Source organism: Thamnophis elegans, chromosome 2 (assembly GCF_009769535.1).
Source record: "Thamnophis elegans isolate rThaEle1 chromosome 2, rThaEle1.pri, whole genome shotgun sequence".
NCBI classification, from domain to species: domain Eukaryota; kingdom Metazoa; phylum Chordata; class Lepidosauria; order Squamata; family Colubridae; genus Thamnophis; species Thamnophis elegans.
This window is the reverse complement of record NC_045542.1, coordinates 170,592,087-170,613,063: the sequence shown is the minus strand read 5'-3', so window position 1 is coordinate 170,613,063 and position 20,977 is coordinate 170,592,087. Positions and strand designations below refer to the sequence as shown.

Below are 20,977 nucleotides of genomic sequence, written 5' to 3'. Positions count from 1 at the left end.
AATGCGATTGTACAAATGTTCCATAATAACAGTCTCCGAGTTGACGGCCAGGACCTGATTGTTTTCAAAGATATTCCTTTTCAGATGCTGAAAGCAAGAAGGGACTACACCTTTTTAACTAAGGAGCTTAGGAGTCAACAGATTCGATACAGATGGGAGGCCCCCGCAGGTATCACGGTTACATTTGAGAATCAAAGATTTCGTCTTAACTCTGTTTCGGAGGCTCAAGATTTCTATTGTAGGACTCTGAAGGCGGGACTTCCTGACGCGCTTGGAAGAGAGGAGAGACAAGCGGAAGGAGAAGGCAAGCGGCCGGCCATGTGGCTGCAAGATGGAGGGGGTAGCCCCTCCTCCCTCGGAGAAGCAGAAAAATGGAGATCGAGAATTTAGACATTTTAAAATGCTTGCTAAAGTTGAGGACTGAATGGGGGTTTGAGACCCCTTTCCGGTAGAAAAAGCAGACTAATTTTTATCAGAAGGGAAAGCTGGGTGAAAGTACTTTGAGCTAGATTTTAAATTAACGTTAGCATAAATTTGATAGTGGTAAACATCAGACAAGCAAGGGATGAGGGTAAAATTTACGTTGTTTAAAGCTTATTAGAACAGAAAGCTGGTTGGGATTATCTTAAGATAAGTGTAAAAAGAATGCGGAATGATTTATGTTGTTTAAACTTTGTCAGAAGGGACTACTTTAAAATAGAAGGTTAACTGACTCTTGCTGAAAGTATTATTTGAATATGTGGAATGATCCATGCTATTTAACTTTTATTTGAAGGGAAAGTTGGTTGAAATCGCTTTGAGTTACATTTTAAACAAATGTTAGTATAAATCTGATAGTGGTAAATATCAGACAAGTAAGGGATGAGGGTCAAATGCATGTGGAATTAACTACGTTATTTAAATCTTACTAGAAGAGGAAGTCGGTTGGAATTACCTTAAGATAGAAATTGATCCCTGTGTAAAGTAATATTTGATCTACGCTGCTTGATCCATGCTATTTAACTTTTATTTGAAGGGAAAGTTGGTTGAAATCGCTCTGAGTTGCATTTTAAACAAATGCTAGTATAAATTTGATAGTGGTAAATAGTAGACAAGTAAGGGATGAGGGTAAAATGCATGTGGAAGGAACTACGTTATTTAAACCCTATTAGAAGAGGAAGTCGGTTGGAATTATCTTAAGATAGAAATTGATTCCTGTGTAAAGTAATATTTGATTTACGCTGCTTAATTTTACTAAGGAGGGGAAACTTGGCTAGATTATTTTGAACTACTGTCTGAAACGGGGGTTAAGAATGCTGTTTAAATTTTACTAGAAGGGAAAGTTTGATTACTTGTCTGTAAAGTTATATTTGAATATATGGCATGAACCACGTTGCTTAAATCTTATCGGAAGGGATCATGAGGTTTAGGAAGAGGAACGGGAGAGTCTACAGAAGGTTGGGGTAAATAGCAAAGAAGTAAGAGACGAGAATAAAATATAGATAGAATGATTTATACTATTTAAGCATAGATAAAGATGGGGGGCTGAGATCAACACAAAGAGTGGTTTCTTTTTCTTTTTTTCTTCTTTTTTCTTTTCTCTTTTTTTTCTCTTTTCTTTTTTTTTCTGTTTTTCTTTCTTTTGACATATTACTTTTATTTTTTAATCTATATGTATACAAGATTTTTTAGACAGAAGGTAGTGCCAGGTGTGGGCCCTGGGAAGTCGGGAGGATTGGGGATGGGGATTTGTGGGGGGTGGGGTGGGGGGGTGGTAACATAGTCCTAATAAGAACAAGAATGTATTTATATACGGTTTTTTTTTTTTCCCCTTGGTTCATCCTATCAGATCAAATAACACTTGAATAAAGGCATACACCAAGGAGGGAGGTAGAGGGAAAGAAGAGGGAGGAGTAAGGAAGGAGTAAGGGGAATGTAAGGAGGATGTCCGGGGAGTAAGGGGAGAAGGAAGGTTTGAGGGGAAAGGGAAGTAGGAGGGGAGTGTTAGAGGGAGAAAGGAAAGTTGGAGGGGGTAGATGGGGTGTATGGAGGATGGAAGGGTTAGGTGGGGTTGTGAATGATGAGTTGTGTTTCCTTTTTATTTGTTCGTTTTATTCCCTTTTTCTTTTTTTTTTCTTTACTTTTCTTATAGTAAATACCCTGTATATAAGTGATTGTAAATGGAATGTGAAAAATGAATAAAATATATTCAAAGATATGGTGGAATAGAATCATTAAAGAAAGGATGCTAAAGGAGGAACAGAATGAAATGTGAATGGCAAAAATTAAAATAATTTTTATTTGTATTTATTTTAAATAGAATTGTTAAATTGTCCCACAATGAGTTGGCTGTGGCAAGTTCACCAGCTGCAAGTTGCCTGTTGCGAGTTGGCCGTGGCGAGTTGGCCGCAGTGAGTTTGCCACAGTTGGCTATGGCAAGTTGTTCCATTCCCATTTGAGCATTACCTTATTCAGCAAAGTGTCAGGTTTCCGAAAGATGCCCTAATTAATTCATGAGCCTCAAGCCAGGTTTCAAAAGAAATCCAGTCATTTATTAGGAACACCATTTCGGCAATACCCCATTGCAGTTAGATCTGACCTCATTTAAATTATGGCTGAACTTTGTCCCTGTTTCTTCCCTTCCCCCAGTCTGTGTCATAAATCACATTCTCCAACGAGTGCACACCTCACAAGCCTGCTCTAGTAATCTGAGAACCGACTCTAGCTGAAGGTATGCGTGGAATGCATACTCCTCCTTTCCTCCCCATGGCAACTTGATAACAGACATTGAAATGCTTTATGAGTTGACACAAAGTTTTTTTCTAACTTCCTACTGTAGCTCTTGGCCTTCTAATTTTCTGGCAGTCTCCTAGTTCAAGTGCTACCAAGGTTCAACTCTCTTACTGTGTTTCCCCGAAAATAAGACATGGTCTTATTTTCTTTGGTGCCCCGAAATAAGTGCTTGGCCTTATTTTCCGCGAGGTTTTATTATTTTTTGAGGTGCAGGAGACATCGAGCGTGGTCACCTCATGGCAGCTGCTATATCGCAATATTTTCAGGGAGGGCTTATTTTCAGAAGAGGGCTTATTTTAGCGCATGTGCTCAAAAGCCCTATTGGGTTTATTATCCGGGGAGGTCTTATTTTCAGATAAAGAGGGTAGCTTCTTGCTGTTAGTGGGAAGGGGAGAGGAACAGCCACATTAAGTATTATTTTTCCATAGAACAAAGAAATCTCACCAGGTATTTCCTATCTCTGAGCTCCGTTCTCCAAAGGTGCTGTAGGAACCGTCATGATGCTTGTAGTTTAGTTGCCTCTGATAGCCTGAAGCAGAAGATGAACATGAGTGGCAGGCAGAGAAAAATGTGCAAACCCCCTTTCAAATCCAATTCAATGTGCTTGTTCAACTATCTAAGTCAATTTGATTCTGAAATGGGATTAAACCAGTTAGGGATGATTGATGGCCAGAACCCACCCAAACTACAAGTTAAGCATCAGCGACTGTGCTTGATTATAGCTTCTTTTCCCAACAAACAGCACTCCCCTATGAGATTGAGAGTATCTGCAGGATGCATTCCTTTCCAACTGGCTCCAATTTACCTTATATTTCCAATTTCTTCCCTGGCATTTCTCAGCTACTCCAGGATAATACAAAGGAAAAGTTTTTGATTGCTCCTTTCTGCACGGTTCCTGCCCTCCTCTTTCCAACAGTTGAAGGGCTCCACATTTGACTCCGCCAATCAAATCTGACCTACCATATTTTTTGGCGTATATGATGCACCTTCCCCCCAAAGATGCACCTCACTCCCCAAAAAGAGGATGAAAATCAGGGTGCATCTTATACACTAATTCAGCACTTTGGGGCTTTTGAATCCCTGCCCCACACATCCTGTTTTTCACAAAAGTGGATGTGCAGAGAGTTTGGGAGGCCTGCAAAGTGCTACTGGTGACTGGGGAGGGCAAAAACTTTTGTTTTTGTTTTTACCTCTTCAAAATCTTGGTGCGTCTTATACTCCGGTGCTTCAGTCCAAAAAATACAGTAATTTACAACCTTAATCAATAAAGATCAAAGTTCCCCTTCCCAGCCATGTCTGACTCTAGGGGATGGTGCTGATCTCCCTTTCCTAGCCAAGAGATCCAGCTGTCAAGCTCAAAGCACGCAGTGGCATAGGGGTTAGAATGCAGTACTGTAGGCTACTTCTGCTGATTGCCGGCTGCCAGCAGCTTGGCAGTTCGATTCCCACAAGACTCAAGGTTTACTCAGGCTTCCATCCCTCTGAGGTGGGTAAAATGAGGACTCAGATTGTTGGGGCTGTTATAGGCTGACTCTGTAAACCGCTTAGAGAGAGCTGTAAAGCACTGTGAAGTGGTATACAAGTCTAAGCGCTATTGCTATTATATTGTTGCAACCATTATCACTTCTTGGCTTGCCAACAAACAAGCGGGGAGGGATGGGTGAGAAAAAATGCAGACTCCAAACTTCGAAGAGGAGAGGTATGAGACTCAAGGGCGCACTTGCAGGTGTTAGCCAAACCCAAAGATTCTTTCTCATAACAATACAAAAACACTCAATTGGACAATGTGAACTGCACAAATAATGGGGAGAGGGAATTTCATATTGAACCATGTGGGTTTGTGCAGGAATTAGGTAGAACTGGTTTTGCCTTCAATGGTACCGAAATGATGTACTCAATACAGTTCTGCACTGAGACATTGGCAGGTTTCAAATGTGCTTGGTTGGGCTTGTCAGTTGGGATGTTGACATCCTCATTGTCAGAAGATACTCCCGTGTTCATGTGCCAACATGGCTATATGCTGAGGTGCACTGAATGCTGTTACTTTCCCGCTAAAGTGCTGCCTATTTATCTACTTGCAGCTGCATGCTTTCAAACTGCTAAGTCAGCAGGATCTGGAGCAGGAATGGGAGCTCATTCTGTCATGTGGTACGGGTGAGTCTCAAACTACCAGCCTTCCAAACCCAGAGGCTTAACCACTAGACCATTGCGCCCCTTCCTTAATCAATACCAGTGGCCAATCTGTGGATCAAATCTTTGAAAGTTCCTAACCTCAGTAAGAAAACAAAGGGGAGAATTCATGTGGGACTGCCCTGGAATGCTTCTCACCTGTCACTAAATATCCAATGGCCTTGGATTTGATTTCCTCGGTCAGTTGTCCAGTCTGATTGAGATAGTTCAGGATGTAGATATTGGGGGCAAAGAGGGCCATGTTCTGCTCCCCACAGCCGTATGGCATCTTGAGAAGTTGATTGAGGTTCTTTATCGCGCCTCCTAGAATGTCTCCTGCAATAGAGAAAGAGGTGGATGGAAAATAGGGGTCATTAGAAAATTTTGGAACAGGTGTGTTGTGGATTGGGAAGCTGAAGTCCAGAACCTCTGAAGAAGAAACTGGATAATTTTGGAAGAAAATGACACAGTAAAGCTATAGAAGAATGGAGATTTAGGAGGATGCCTCTGTGTGTTTCTGGCCATTCCTATGGCAGATATAGTTCAAATGTCACTGCTGACATTGCTTGTGGAGAGTTGGCAAAAGACATCTAAGTCTGACCCTGTGAGAGCTTATGTTGTTCATCTCTAAATTACCAAAATGGAGACTTCCAGGTAGAATGGTTCTAAGGCGATCAAGTCAAGGACCATCCAGTTCAGCAATCTGTCCAACAGTTCAGGCATGAAATCCTCTTATCTTCGTTACCATTTTGGTAGCGGGAGCACGCCCACCCATGCGCTCGCTTCGCTTGCATGCGGCATACCTGGGCATGCACAGAACCTTCTGCGCATGCGCAGAGTGTGCATGATGACATTAGGGTGGGTAGGCGTAGCCTCGCACCGCTGCCACTATCGGTCCTCCTGAATACCACCTCTGCAACAGTGACCAAAGAAGCAGAGTCTGATAACCTCTTCTTTGGTCACTGTTGCACTGACCAAAAAATCTGAAACCCTCTAAACCCTGTCAATTAAAAGTGGATTTTCCATTACTGGGTCCTCTGATTTAAATCTCAAGCATGTCAAATTTTAATCAGCAAAGTTTCACTCTGTAGAATAACAGAGTTGGAAGGGATCTTGGAGGTCTCCTAGTCCAACCCCCTGCTCAAGATGGAGACCCTATACCATTTCACAGGTGGCTGTCCAATCTTATCTTAAAAAATCTCCAGTGATGGAGCATCCACAATCTCTGGAGGCAAAATATCCCATTGGTAAAGCTACAAAGAAGAAGGTTCAGTTTTGACATCAGGTGAATGTCTTGCCTTGCTGTATCAGCTTCCAGCCAGTGAAACAGGCTGCCATATGAAGTGGCGGGGAAGGCCTTCAGACAGAGGCTGTCAGAAATGCTGAACTGCAACCTAGGTATTAATGTTTAGTAATGTAAGGAGCCCCAGACTGCTCCTGAGTGAAGGAGTAGAATATCTGTCAATTTGAACTGAGGTAATGGAATGTAAGGCAGAGTTGGAACAGAGTTCTTTTCAGGTGGGGAGTGGGAGTAGAACTTCTTAGCATCAGAGCGTGTTTATATCTAAATGTCTCTCTCTGTGTGTGTGTGTGTGTGTGTGTGTGTGTGTGTGTAGAGATAGGTAGGTAGGTATATTGTAGACCATGAGTTAGTGTGTGTGTGTGTGTAGGTAGGTAGCAGGGGTGGGTTTCAACTGGTTTGCGGCGGTCCCCGCGAACCGGTTTGTCAGCGAACCCGGAAGTAAGTAACTTCCGGGAACAGCGAAGGGCCGGCCCGCCTGCCCGCGCTCCTTACCCGGTTTTGATGAGTTCTGCGCTTCCACGCATGCGCAGGATGCATACAGCGCCTGCGCGATCCTCCAGGAGCAGCTGGAGCATCGCACAGATGCTAGTATGCATGCGTGCACTGCGCACGTGCACGAGGATGCCGCTGGCCCCGTTCCAACCAAACCGGTTGGAACGGGGCGAGAAACCCACTCCTGGTAGGTAGGTAGGTAGATAGGTAGGTAGGTATATTGTAGACCATGAGTCATTGGTGGCTTATAATCCAAGAATTCTTCATTCTACTATGGTAGAATAGAGTAACAGAGTTGTAAGGGACCTTGGAGGTCTTCTAGTCCAACCCTCTGCCTAGGCAGGAAACTCTACACCGCTTCAGACAAATGGCTATCCAACATCTTCTTAAAGACTTCCAGTGTTGGGGCTTTCACAACTTCTGGAGGCAAGTTGTTCCACTGATTAATTGTTCTAACTGTCAGGAAATTTCTCCTCAGTTCCAAGTTGCTTCTCTCTATGATTAGTTTCCACCCATTGCTTCTTGTCCTACCTTCAGGTGCTTTGGAGAACCTGCACTGAATGGCTACACATGATCTGTAAGATCACATTCGATTTTATCATTTAATAAGACAGGTGAGGCAGAAGAGGTAGAAGCATAACGTCTGGAACCCACAAAAAGTAGGCGAGAGAAAAAAAGGAAGGGAAGGGGGTTTGAAGAACTAGGAGGAGGGTTCCTATACTTACCAAGCACACAAAATGTCGCCCTGGCAGAGCCTTCCACAACATTTTCTGGCACCTTCAAAGAAATAGATTCCGACTGTGCGTCTCCTGGAAGAAAACAGAATATAGACAGTGCTGGAGGCCCTACAGGGTTTGAAGCGGTATATAAGTCTAACGGCTATTGCTATTGCTATCTCAGTTGGTGTACCCAGAACAAAAGGAGATCAAACCCTACAATGACGTTATACTTAGAAACTCCAGGGTCTAAAAAAAAATCTCAAACCCTCTAAACCCCCTCAATTAAAAGTGGATTTTCCATTGGTGGATCCTCTGACTTCAATCTCAAGCATTTCCTCCTGCTGTCAAAAGACATCAAATTGTGGGCGACTTCTACAAATGCTTCTCCACCCCACCCCAAATTCCTTAGAATGCAGAATAACAGAGTTGGAAGGGACCGTGGAAGTCTTCTAAGTCCAGTCCCCCCCCCCAACTTTTCTGGCTTTGAGGATTTGGGGGGGGGCGGAGGTGGAAAGGAGAGAGGATGGTTCCGTGGGAGCAGTGGGTGAGTGTGTGCACCCACAAATCCATTTCCACAAGCGTGTGCCCACCGTTCGTACAAATGGAGCTGCACACACATACAGGTTTGGCTGTCGCTTCCGCAGCCTGGTTCCAAATGGTTCATGACCTGGCACCGAACTGCAGACTGGGGATTTATGGACTCCTGTTCTAGTTCAATCTCCTGCTCAAGCAGGAAATCCTATGCCAGGGATGGCCAACCTTTCGGTCATCATGTGCCCAAAGCATGCGCTCCCACCTGCACCCATAATGCAATGCGTACATGCCCCCCTATGTTCCCTACCCCCTGCGTATGCACCCATGACCCCCCATGCATGCATGACCCCCCGCTACCCCTGCCCCCTAGATAGGCACATGTGACCCCCTCGTGCCGTGTTTTGGGCCAAGTAGGCCTCCCTGCAGCCTCCTTAGAGGAAAAATGGACCACCCCCCCCCCCCACGCTTGTGCATGTGTGTCTTCCATGCACCCAACCCCCCATACATGCATGGCAGAGACCCAAAAATCAGTGGCTGCATGGTACATCTGCACGCACGGAGGAGCTGAGCTGGGGGCAACAGCTCATGTGCCCGCCACAGGTTTGCCATCATGGCCTTATGCCATTCTGGAGAAATGGCTGTCCGAGCTCTTCTTCTAAACCTCCAGTGATAGAGTAGCGAAGGCAAATTGTTTCACTGGTTAATTGTTCTCATTTTTTAGATTCCAGCTAGGAAAGCAAGTTTCTTTAAGCACTTAACTATTCACTATTTAGCAAATATTAACTACGTTAGGAATATAATCTAACGGTTGGGTTGGCAATATATAAATCATGTAACAATGTTGTACCTGTTTCTTTAAAGCATGCTGTAAAATGTGATTGGTTACTGTTTTCCTCAATCGGCCATAAGAGGGAGCCAGAACAACTGTTAGCTCTCTGTTTGTTAGATGCTGGGCTGATCTGATCTGAGTGCCGTGAGCTATTGTAAGTTTTGCAACTGCTAGCAAACTTTGAGTTCTGAACTGACTATATGATACTGGACTATGTTAGTTGGATTATCCCTTAACTGAAAGACCTTGATGACTGACTGTCTTATCCTTTTATGACTTGGACTGCTTGATGGACTCAGATACCTCTATGTCCACGAAAGTAAAAGCCTATTTAAATTGCAGTGTCTCTGTACGCTGGTTTGTGTGTTCTCCAACATAACTCTCACAACACTTCTTTGAACATACTCACTCTCCCAACGGGGAGCTTACCTAACAAACTGTTTTTAAGGTTTACAGCTTGCTTAAAGAAACTTAAAATTTCCTCCACGTTACCAGAAAAGGGGACCAAATTTTGGGGGGGCCCTCCGCTCTAAAGCGAATCATCCTCATCCATTTAATGCTGTGATGGAGAAGAAGCACCGTGAAGGAGCAGCCATACCTTGTGTACAGATGACAGAGTTGAAGACCACCTCTTTCTCGATCCCTTCAGGCTTCACCAGACAGACAGAAAAGAAGGAAAAAAAGAAAGTTAGGGTTGAGTACTGGAAACTCTAAATGCAAACCGGCAGAAATACATGCAAAGGGCAACAAAGGGAGATGAAGTGGCGAAGAGAAACTAGACTCTAGAGAACCTTATGACCTTATCAACTATGGCAGTTTGCTGTTAACTGTGATTTCTCTGTATCAGGAACATAGGAGGACCTGCTAAACACATACAGCATTTCCTGAACTTCTCTTATAGTTGAATGAGGCTCAGACCCCAAAATAATTAAAGGAGTATCTGACTTGACTCCCAAATGTGTCCTGTCAGTCCAAAAATCCAATTCTGAGGTACAAGTCAAGAGCTGGAGGATTCCCTTTGTCAGGTCAGTTAAAATAGAGCCATGGGGGCACAGTGGTTAGAATGCAGTATTGCAGGCTATTGTAGTTCTGCCAACTGCCAGCAGTGCAATTCTCACTGGGTCAAGGTTGACTCAATCCTTCCATCCTTCTGAGATCAGTAAAATGAGAACCTAGATTCTCATTTTACTGACCTCTGGGTAAAACTTCAGCCTGGGGGAATAGGCAGAGATTTTAACCTGCTTAAAGATGGTGGTATGTGTTTAAGCGCAATTGTTATTGCTAAAGATTAAGTTATTAAAAAGAGAGGGAACAGCTTCATGTTGTTTTCAGTGTTTCTTCTTTGTTTCTGATTCTTTCCATGGAATGAGAGCTAAGCAAGGAAGGAATCACAGCGGATGAAATCTGAGTAAGTTATATAACAATCTGGGAACTGGCAGACTAGATGTGCTATTGATTTGATGTTTTATTTTGTACAGGTAGAGTAGTGTTTCTCAATTTTATATCATGTGGACTTCAAGCCCCAGAATTCCCCAACCAGAGTCACTACGCTGAATGATGACTGGGGAATACTGGGAGGGTTCACCCAGATATCTTAAAGTTGCCAACATTGAGAAACAGTAAGGAAGTTAATTATCATTAATGGTTGTGAAGAAACAGAGAGTGATAACTCTAGGAAAGTGGAACTCATTGAATGGAAAGATGGATTGGTGACCCAAATTCATTTTCAGAAATAGAGCAGCTAAAAATTGGATTAATGCAATTGAAAACAAGAATATTGCTTTTGTACATTTTTTGCATGGTCTTCACCATGTCTGGTCCATGATTAAGCCACCCCACATACCTCAACTAAAAGTGTTTTGATCACAACGTCTTTTCGCTTTATGCTGCGTGTTTCCACCAATTCATTCCCACAAGGTTCATCTGAACTCAGGGCCTCAGCACTGGCTGTGAAATTCACTTCACCTAGGACAAAAAAGTCACAACTTGGTCACAACTATGCTATGCAAGCATTTAAGGGCGTCCCACTTAAGGATCACCGCTAATCCTAACAGACTCCTGATTATATTAAAAATGGTGGACTGGAGCTTTCTGGAGCAGATTAAGCACTGACTGAAGCTACACAGTTTTAATATACAGCTAGTTTTCAGCAGATCCTGAAAGCATTGTGAGTCTTCAGCATTTCACCACTTTGGAAGAAGGACATGCCATCTGCCATATTTAGGAACAGACAATTCATTTGTAAGCACGAGTTCCAACTTAAACACGAATTTTGGTCAGACACTGATTTACAGAATGGAACCCAGGGGCTACCTATAAATTACAGTGACTTTCCACCTTAAGTAATTGCCCATTGTATATTGGAATTTACCAAAGAGTCTGATATTGATTATGAAAAGGCTAGGATTAGCCTTTTGAATGTTGTCTCTTTGTAGAGCTCTTCTTTGTGGAGTTTGTTAAGGAATTTAAATTCAGTAGCTGAAAACAGTGGGGTTGTACAATGAGCAGAGCGTACAGTTATAGCTGATTGTTTGGAGATTGGAACTGATTGTGCTGGTTCCTGTGTGAGGCAATCTCCACTGTGATTGGATGCTGTGGGTGTGGAGGGGGAGTTTTCCTTTTCCCCCACCATTTTTTCTTCTATGCCCTGGGTGCCCAGATGATTTACCTCATGACGTATTGATGTGCCTGACTGTCTTGTTTGCTGTCAATATAGATGTTAAACATATTTATTTATATAAAACTACAAGTTTGTGTCAGGGTCTCTTGACGCCATTTGGACACCTGCTGTGCAATTCCAGGATAGAGTTTTAGAACATATTTTCACACAACTTTCTTACCCAAAGGCCTTTCTTCACCCAGTCAGCTGATAATCTAATCCAGGCAGAACTGGCAACTGACAATGGAACCATTAGACAAGAGAAATGACTACGGATCATTTTAAGGGACTATCAAGCTTTTATCCGATCTACTTCTTCCAATCTTCCTTGATATTCCATGAGCTTTGGGGTCATCAAAGCTCTTTTCCTATTGGTCAGGCAGCACCCATGGGTACCTTCTGAGTACCCTAGCCAATTTGTATTTGAGAGGAATTACTTGGACTACCATGTCTTGGTAGCCATGTTTATTCCATAGCATCTTGCGTTTTTTTGACTGCTCTTCATTTCCATATCGGTTCTTTGGAAGATTAAGTGAGCAGGGAAGAATTACTGGGTTCAATCAATCAATCAATCAATCAATCAATCAATCAAAACAGAGCTAGAAGGGACCTTGGAGGTCTTCCAGTCCAACCCCCTGCTCAAGCAGGGGACCGTACAGCATTCCAGACAAGGGACTGTCCAGTATCTTCTTAAAAAACTCCAGTGATGAAGCCTCCATAACATCTGAAGGAAAGCTGTCCCATTGGTTAATTGTCCTCATTGTTAGGGAGCTTCTCCTTAATTCCACGTTGCTGCTCTCCTGGATTAGTTTCCATGCATTGTTGCTTGTCCTGCTCTCTGGTGCTTTAGAAAATAAGCTGATGTCCTCCTCTTTGTAGTTGCCTCTCAAATACTGGAATACTGCTATCATACCCACCCCACCCCCTCCCAGTCCTTTTTCTCTCTAGACGAGCCAAATCCAAATCATGCAGCCGTTCTTCATACATATGTTTTATACTCCAGGCCTTGATAATCATCTTAGTTGTTCTTCTTTGCATTTTTCTAAAATCTCAACATCTTTTTTGCAATGTGGTGACCAAAACTGGATGCAGTATTCCAGGTGTGGCCTTACTAAGGCTTTATAAAGCGGTACTAAGACTTCAAGTGATTTTGATTCTATGCCTCTGTTTATACAACCCAGGAGTGTATTGGCTTTTTTGGCTGCCGCTGCACACTGCTGATTCATGTTTTAAGTGATCTTTCACTAGGATTCCAAGGTCCCTCTCACAGTTACTGTTTTTGAGCTAGGTTTCACCTCATCTGTACTTGTACCTGCCTAAACTTGCTTTCTCCACATTAAATTTCATTTTGTTGGATAGGGCCCATTGTTCAAGTCTGTCAAGAGTTTTTGTATCCTGAGCTTGTCTTCTAGGGTGTTGGCTATCCTTGCCAGCTTAGTGTCATCTGCTTGAATTGTTGGGTTGTTGAATTCCCGTCACAATCTTGAACCTTCTCTGACTTTGTTAAATGTGTTACCTCAATTTTGTTGTTGTCTGAAACAAGTAGTATCCAAGAAAGCCTGCTCAACCCACATTTTATTTCACATAAAACATTTTTAAAAATGACTAAAAACCGTTGTGGTTGTAAGCCACCATGGATCTTGAAAGTTCTGTGGCTCCTCTTCCTCCCAACTAGGGATGCAATGCTACTGGTTTAGACCGGTTTGCCAGAACCGTTAGTAAAAATGCTACCGGTTCACCTGAACCAGTAGCAAAAAAAAAATGCTACCGGTTCAGGCAAACCTATATTTCCGACAATCAGCTGTGACGCACAATTTATATTAGCTAGAATTGTTGGATTTCCTGCTTTCAAGCTAATCTAAATTGCATGCCTCAGCAGATTCCCCCCCCTGCTGTTCTATTTACCTTTGCAGGCATGCTTGGTAGCTCCACACACATACCCGGATGTCATTGATGTGCTACGCATGCGTGAAAGGTCACATTTGTGAGCCGGTAGCAAAGGTAAGTTGATTTCATCCCTGCTCTCAGTCCCCAACTCAAATTCACTATTTCAACTTGATTTATTTCTCATATTTATTATTTTTATAAATAATTCAAGGCAATGAACATTTACTACATACCAAGTGATGTCAGAGACACTGTCCAAGACACTGTTATCCTTCCATTTGCACCAATGCAGTAAGATTCTTCCTCCTTTTTCAGAGAGATCGCCTCAAAGCCAGCAGAGGGAGCCAGAGATATTTTGACCTGGCCATAAAGAATAAGATGACAATGAGAAAGCTGGGTGGTATCCAATGGTGGGTTTCAAATTTTTTTAGAACCTCTTCTGTAGGTGTGGCCTGCTTTGTGGGAGTGGCTTGCTGGCCATGTGACTGGGTGGGCATGGCCAACTTGTAAAATGTGGTGAAACTCACTTAACAACGCTCTTGCTTAGCAACCAAAATGTTGGCTGAAACTCTGGCATTTGAAGCACACAAGTCTTAAAGCTGTCAAGTTACAAGACCCTTGCACACCGAGCCCTTTAGAAACAAAACCCCAGGGTGTTCAAACTTGACAGCTTTAAGACTTGTGGACTTCAACTCCCAGAATTCCTCCTTCAGTCATGTTGGCTCAGGAACTCTGGCATTGAAGCACACAAGTCTTAAAGCTGTAAGAGCCAAGGTGGCGCAGTGGTTAAATGCAGCACTGCAGGCTACTGCTAGATCAGCAGGTCAGCGGTTCAAATCTCACCGGCTCAGGGTTGACTCAGCCTTCCATCCTTCCGAGGTGGGTAAAATGAGGACCCAGATTGTTGGGGGCAATATGCTGACTCTCTGTAAAACCGCTTAGAGAGGCCTGAAGGCCTATGAAGCGGTATATAAGTCTACTGCTATTGCTATTGCTATTGCTGTCAAGTTACAAGACCTTTGCACCCCTTACCCTTTAGAAAAAAACCCCCAGGGGTGTTCAAACTTGACAGCTTTAAGACTTGTGGACTTCAACTCCCAGAATCCTTCCTCTCACTCTTCATCTTGATGATGTGCGGAAGGGCGGGAGGAGGGAGCTGGAACCGGTTCTAAATGGCACTGTAGATTTGTGGAACCTCTCCTATAGAAGAGGTTAGAACTGGCAGGAACCCACCCCTGGTGGTATCCCTTGAGTGGTGCCCCTCCAGGGAAGGAATTCCTAAAAGGAGAAGAACAAGGTGGGCTTCAGTAGATAAGAAGTAAAGATTAAGAGACAGAGAGAGTTTCAGAGGGAGAAAGGCTAGGTTAGCCCTGCTGAGTTTTAGACAAATGATTGTCCAATCTCCTGGCGCATGCACAACTTCTGGAGCAATGGTCCCCAACCTTTTGGGCACCAGGGACCATTTCCATGGAGAGTGGGTTTTTTTTTTCATGGCTCAGAGGGGGTGTTGTTTAGTGTGCTGCCTGCAAACTGTGGATGGGTCTTCACTTGTTTGCGCAGCCCGGTTTCTGGGATGCTGCAACCCACTGCCAATGCATGGACTGGACGTTGAGGACACCTATGCTGGAAGGTTGAGTCATTATAATAGATTAAAACAGCATGTGAAATCTGGGAGCATTACATTGATTGAAATAATAGCAGAACAGAATAACAGAGTTGGAAGGGAGGGACCTTGGAGGTCTTCTACTCCAACCCCCTGCTCAAGCAGGAGACCCAATAGCACATCAGACAAATTGTTGTCCAATCGATTCTTAAAAATGTGTTGGATCAGTTACAACTTCTGGAGGCAAATTGTTACACTGATTAATTTTTCTCACTGTCAGAAAATGTATTTTTTTTCCAATTAGTTTTAATTAGTTTTAATTTTAATTTTAATTTTAATTTGATTTTTTTAAAAAAAATGTTATTGTCAATTCTTATTGGGTTTGTTTGGGTTATTCTATTTAATTTTTTAAAACTTTTGTATTATGTGTTTCTTTTAATGTTGTACGCCGCCCTGAGTCCTTGGGAGAAGGGCGGCATATAAATTTAATAAACCTAAACCTAAACCTAGTTTCCATCCGTTGCTTCTTGTTCTTCATTCAGGTGCATTGAAGCATGGCTTGACCCCGTCTTCCTTGTGGCAACCTCTCATATATTGGAAGAATGCTGTCATGTCATCTCTACTCCTTCTTTTCACTAGACTAGACATGCCCACAATTTTTGGCAAGTTGGTTGTCCAGTCTCTTCTTAGAAACCTCCAGTGATGGAGCACCCACAACTTTACAACCCACAACTGTTAAGGACTCTTTACCCGGATGTTGTGAGTCTGGTAGGAGAAGACAGTAGCCTTGAGTGGGAAGGTTTCTCCTCGCACCACAGAGTATGGCATGGTAAGTTCAATGAAGAATGGCTGGAAGGCCTTTAGATAAGTGGCTTGGGCCAGGCCAAAGCCTACGTCTGCTGAAAGACAGAAAGCTCCAGCTTTCCATTCGGTGATGGTGTCCGGGATGGTCACAGGAACAGACGTGGCTTTAGAATCTCTGAAAGACAGAAGAGATCAGCAAGTGAGGAGAAGCGATACCAATATCCTTGCAGTGAGGAAACCTATGCAGGTTCAATACATAGCATCTATGCTATACATAGCATAGCAGTGCTTAGAATGCAGTATTGCAGGCTATTGTAGCTCTGCCAACTGCCAGCAGTGCAATTCTCACTGGGTCAAGGTTCACTCAATCTTCCATACTGAGGTCAGTATAATGAGAACCTAGATTCTCATTTTACTGACCTCTGCGTAAAACCTCAGCCTGGGGGAATAGGCAGACATTGTAAACTGCTTAAAGATGGCTCTATATTTCTAAGTGCAATTGCTATTGCTAAAGATTAAGTTATTAAAAAGAGAGGGAACAGCTTCATGTTGTTTTCAGTGTTTCTTCTTTGTTTCCTTCTCTTTCCATGGACTGAGCGCTAAGCAAGGAAGGAATCACAGCTGATGAAATCTGAGTAAGTTATATAACAATCTAGGGACTGGCAAGCTAGATGTGCTATTGATTTGATTTTTTATTCTGTAGACTAGTGGTTCTCGATTTTACATCATGTCCGGGATGGTCACAGGAACAGACATGGGTTTAGAATCTCTGAAAGACAGAAGAGATCTTCTTTTATCTTCTTATTTGTATCCTCTTCCCCTTCTGGTTGTTAGCCGCCCTGAGTCTCTCGGGAATAGGGCGGCATACAAATTGAATAAACTACAACTAACTAAACTAACTATCAGCAAGTGAGGAGAAGGGATACCAAAATCCTTGCAGTCAGGAGAACCTATGCAGGGTCAATACATAGCATCTCAATTACAGATAATCCATAATTAACAACAGCGATGGGACCGCAATTCCATCACTAAGCAACGTGATTTTAAAGTACAATGTCATGTCACTGCACCATTCGGTAACAGCAGTTCTAGTTGCCATCATTAAGCGAATCCCATGCCATTGTTAAATGTGATATAACCTGATCACCTCTTGCTAGCTTCCCTATTGAACACATGATAGCAGGTATTCATGCAATCCTACATGATCACTGGAGTCTTCCAATATCTAAGGGGCTGCCACAAAGAAGAGGGGGACAACCAATTCTCCAAAGCACTTGAAAGGAGAACAAGAAGCAATGGCTGGAAACTAATCAAGGAGATAACCAACCTAGAAATAAGGAGAAATTTCCTGACAGTGAGAACAATTAATCAGTGGAACAACTTCCCTCCAGAAGTTATGTGTTCTCCAGCACTGGTTTTTTTTTTAAAGAAGATACTGGACAACCACTTGTCTGAATTGATACAGGTCTGCTGCTTGAGCAGGGGGTTGGACTAGAAGACCTCCAAGGTCCTTTCCAACTCTGTCATTCAGGTATTGATTATGGTTATAGGAAGCCAGAAAAGAAGGTTGCAAATTACTATCACATGACTGTGGCACACTGTGATGTCAGAACTGGGTGCCAGGTGCCAAGCATCTGAACTGTGATCATGTGATCATAGGGACACTAAAACAGCCAGAACTTTGAGGGTGTCATAAGTAGCACTCATTCAGCAAAGCCCTAAGTTTAAGTAATCACTGAATGTGTGATCATTCATATTATACTTTCAAATCAGTTTCTGAAACCATTTGGGGATTTTTTTTCTAAAGCTCCTGTTCCTTTGGCCTCCCAAAAAGGATAAATTTTAGAAACTGAAGGAAATGGGATTGATGGAATTGTTTGTGTGGAGAGAACTGCACTCAAAAGGAATTGAGAGTCAAATCCTAGATTCTCCTAGATTCTCCTAGATTCTGCCTCGGTTTACCTTCCCAGCAAGCAACCGAGTCGGAAGATCATTGAAAAGCAATTAATTAGGATAACCCTGAGAAAGTAGGATCTCCCTATGAAAAGGGAGAACCTCGAGACCCATCTTACATTCCTTTTATAGTTAACACAACAAAGAAAAATGAAAGAGGAAAGCTGGCTGGACAAGATACACAGTAAGAGGAATCCCTCAATGCACAGTAAAGTTAGATAATGCCAGTTGACACTAAGAAAGTTTTTCTTATCAGGAGATATTATCCAGCCACCCTTCTGTAACTTATCTTTTCAGTTTAAGGATGTTAGAAGCAATCTAATCAATCCATCCAATCATAGGATAAAGGTTTTCCTGGATTTCAATCTCTAATGAACCTGAACATTATTTTAAAAGGGGGAAAATAAGTCAACTTAAAATGCAAAATAACCTTGTTGGTTAACAAATTACAAAACCCATGTCATGATGTGACCCTCAGAACCTTGATGAGGGAATGAAACAAGGTCAAGGTGATAGCTAAGACTGGGGGTGGGGGGTCACCCATTTATTGCATGTTTTAAAAGGGGCAGAGCTTTCAGTTCCCATGATTGCACCTGGCCCTCATGCAGAAAGTTAAGAGACAATGCAAAAGAGAGAAATTTATTTAGAGCAGTTAGAGCTTGAATACGATAGCATTTAGCTCTGCATTTTTAGAGCAAAACACAACCCAAAAGTTTGATACCATTTAAAATAGTCAGTTCTCTGAGGTTTGCAGTGTGGTTTTCTAACCACAATACTAATGTATAGTAACGAAAAGTCAGCTCAAAAGTTGATGAGCAGGTTGATGAAATGCTCTATAAGGCTTCGGGATTGGGCGGCATATAAATATATTTAATAAATAAATATATTTAATAAATAAATAAATGTTGTCCCCATTCCCCTGCAAAATGCAGGACTTCAAATTAAAGTGTCTATGACATTTTTCTTAAAAGAAGTCCCATTAAGCAGAAAGCATCACATCTCAGGGTCATCAGTGTCTGTGGCCCTTGTTAGTGGCACTGCTCTTCCCACAATGACCATCCTTAAAGTCTTTAGAGCACCATAACGATGACCTTGGAAGAAGCCACCCGGAAGCCATTAAGTAGCTAGAAAGGTATTAGACTATCTTCCCCTCGACTCCCCTGGAATATAAAAAGGTAAGGAAGGGAAAACAGGAGACTTGCAAGATTCTGTTATCATAGCCTATTTCAATTGAAACCAAATTAAATTATAGGTGATTCTCAACTTACAACTGCCACTGAGCCCAAAATTTCTGTTGTTAAGTGAAACATTTGTTAAGTGAGTTTTGCCCCTTTTTACGATCTTTCTTGCCACCGCTGTTAAGTGACTCACTGCAGCAGTGGTGGGTTCCTACCGGTTCGGCCCAATTCAGCCGAAACGGTAGTGGTTTGGCGGCATGGGTCGCTGGAACCGGCAGTGACCCAGGCCTGCCACGCCCCTGAACTGGTTCTCCGGGCGGCGCCTACAGTGGTGCCATCTTGTTTTTTCTGTGCATGCACAGAACAATTTTTATTGCACTGTGCATCCGCGCACAGCCGACTCGAAGCGAACTGGCAGTAGTGCCTGCCGGAACCCACCCCTGCACTGCAGTTGTCAAGTGAGCAGCACACTTGCTAAGTGACTCTGTCTTCCCCATTGACTTTGCCTGTGAGAAGATCGCAGAAGGGAATCACGTGACCCCGGGACAGTGCAATGTTCACAAATATGAGTCAGTTGCCAAGCCTCTGAATTTGAAGCACATGACCACGGGAATGCTGCCATGGCCGTAAGTGTGGAAAATAGCCATAAGTCCCTTTTTCAGTGCCGTTGTAATTTTGAAAGGTCACTAAATGAACCGTTGTAAGCTGAGGACTACCTGTATTAAATGTGCTACAGCCAAGGCAACTTGCTTGAGTTTCTTTCTAATATTTTCCACCTCCCTGAGTTCAACATAAGGATCTGTAGTTGAGCTTGTCCTAAAGGCTTCTGGATGATCTCTCTAAAGTTGTCACAACACACCTAAGAAAAGGGTGTGACTTATAACACACCACCACAATGCGGCAATGAACCTGCAGGTTGGGGTGCCATAGTTTAAACATGTGGGCAGCAGCAGATACGGGAATATTTTCTGTGAAGATTTCATCAATGAATGGCCTGTTCTTTTGCAGCCTGACGCCACCACTTACTCTATTATCACCAAGTCCCACAACCACGTTTCAGGGAACTCCATTCTGACAGTCTCAGCAGGCATCCTTTCATCTTCTCTATGTGGAAGACTATAAACGAAATTACTAGAAATGTCATGACCAATCCTTGAATCAACGAGCCTTGCGGGTACTCCAAAGTGCAGACCTAGAAGAAAAGAATATGAGAGAATTTACATGTATTCCACCGTATTTGTAAAGACCCTTGATAGACCTGATCTGCAGGAACTCATCTCCTATCTTTGAAAGGCATATAAGACCCAGTCTTATGTTGTTGTTGTTGTTGTTGTTGTTGTTGTTATTATTATTATTATTATTGTTGTTGTTGTTGTACAATTGTATCACAGCGGCCAGTTGTTTCGCCGGATTTGGCATTGGTTACTAGTCGGGCCCCACTCAGGGGCCTAGGACGTCGTAACGTATTTTCGTAATATGCGTGCAGATCCAAGCAGTGCGGCTTTTTGCATTTGACTGATGGTGGTTTTGTCAATTTTTAACTGTTTCAAACGTAATTCCAGTGCTTTTGGAATAGCACCCAGTGTGCCAATTACCACTGGAATTACCACTGCTGGTTTGTGCCATAGTCGTTGAATTTCGATTTTTAAGTCCTGGTATTTTGCTATTTTTTCATGTTCCTTCTCGGCGACCCTGCTATCACCTGGTATTGCCTATGATTGTGACCTTATTTTTCTGTCTATGATTGTGACCTTATTTTTCTCAACCAGTGTGATGTCTGGTGTATTATGCGCCAGTATTTTGTCCGTTTGTATACGGAAATCTCACAAGATCTTGACCATCTGATTTTCGGTGACTTTTTCAGGCTGATGTTCCCACCAGTTTGTTGCTGTTTTAATATTATAATTTTTTCACAAATTCCAATGGATCATTTGTGCTACTGAATTGTGCCGCAATTTATAATCAGTCTGCGCAATTTTTTTACAGCAGCTGAGTATGTGATCAACAGTTTCATCAGCTTCTTTGCAAAGTCTGCATTTGGCATCAGAGGATTTTTCGATTTTGGCCTTAATTAT

At 42.7% G+C, this 20,977-nt stretch overlaps 1 protein-coding gene across 1 annotated transcript in view; it reads right to left on the bottom strand.

The window, feature by feature from the left end:
• The window catches only part of LOC116503326 (alpha-2-macroglobulin-like), a 78,232-nt gene that overhangs the window by 17,351 nt on the left and 39,904 nt on the right, over positions 1-20,977 (bottom strand). The window contains exons 18-25 of the mRNA XM_032209660.1: positions 19,929-20,094; positions 15,718-15,946; positions 13,598-13,724; positions 10,662-10,783; positions 9,417-9,468; positions 7,462-7,545; positions 5,101-5,277; positions 3,217-3,301 (exon numbers count right to left, since the gene is read on the bottom strand). Coding sequence (XP_032065551.1) covers positions 3,217-3,301; positions 5,101-5,277; positions 7,462-7,545; positions 9,417-9,468; positions 10,662-10,783; positions 13,598-13,724; positions 15,718-15,946; positions 19,929-20,094 — 1,042 coding nt within the window. The remainder of the gene's footprint in view (positions 1-3,216; positions 3,302-5,100; positions 5,278-7,461; positions 7,546-9,416; positions 9,469-10,661; positions 10,784-13,597; positions 13,725-15,717; positions 15,947-19,928; positions 20,095-20,977) is intronic.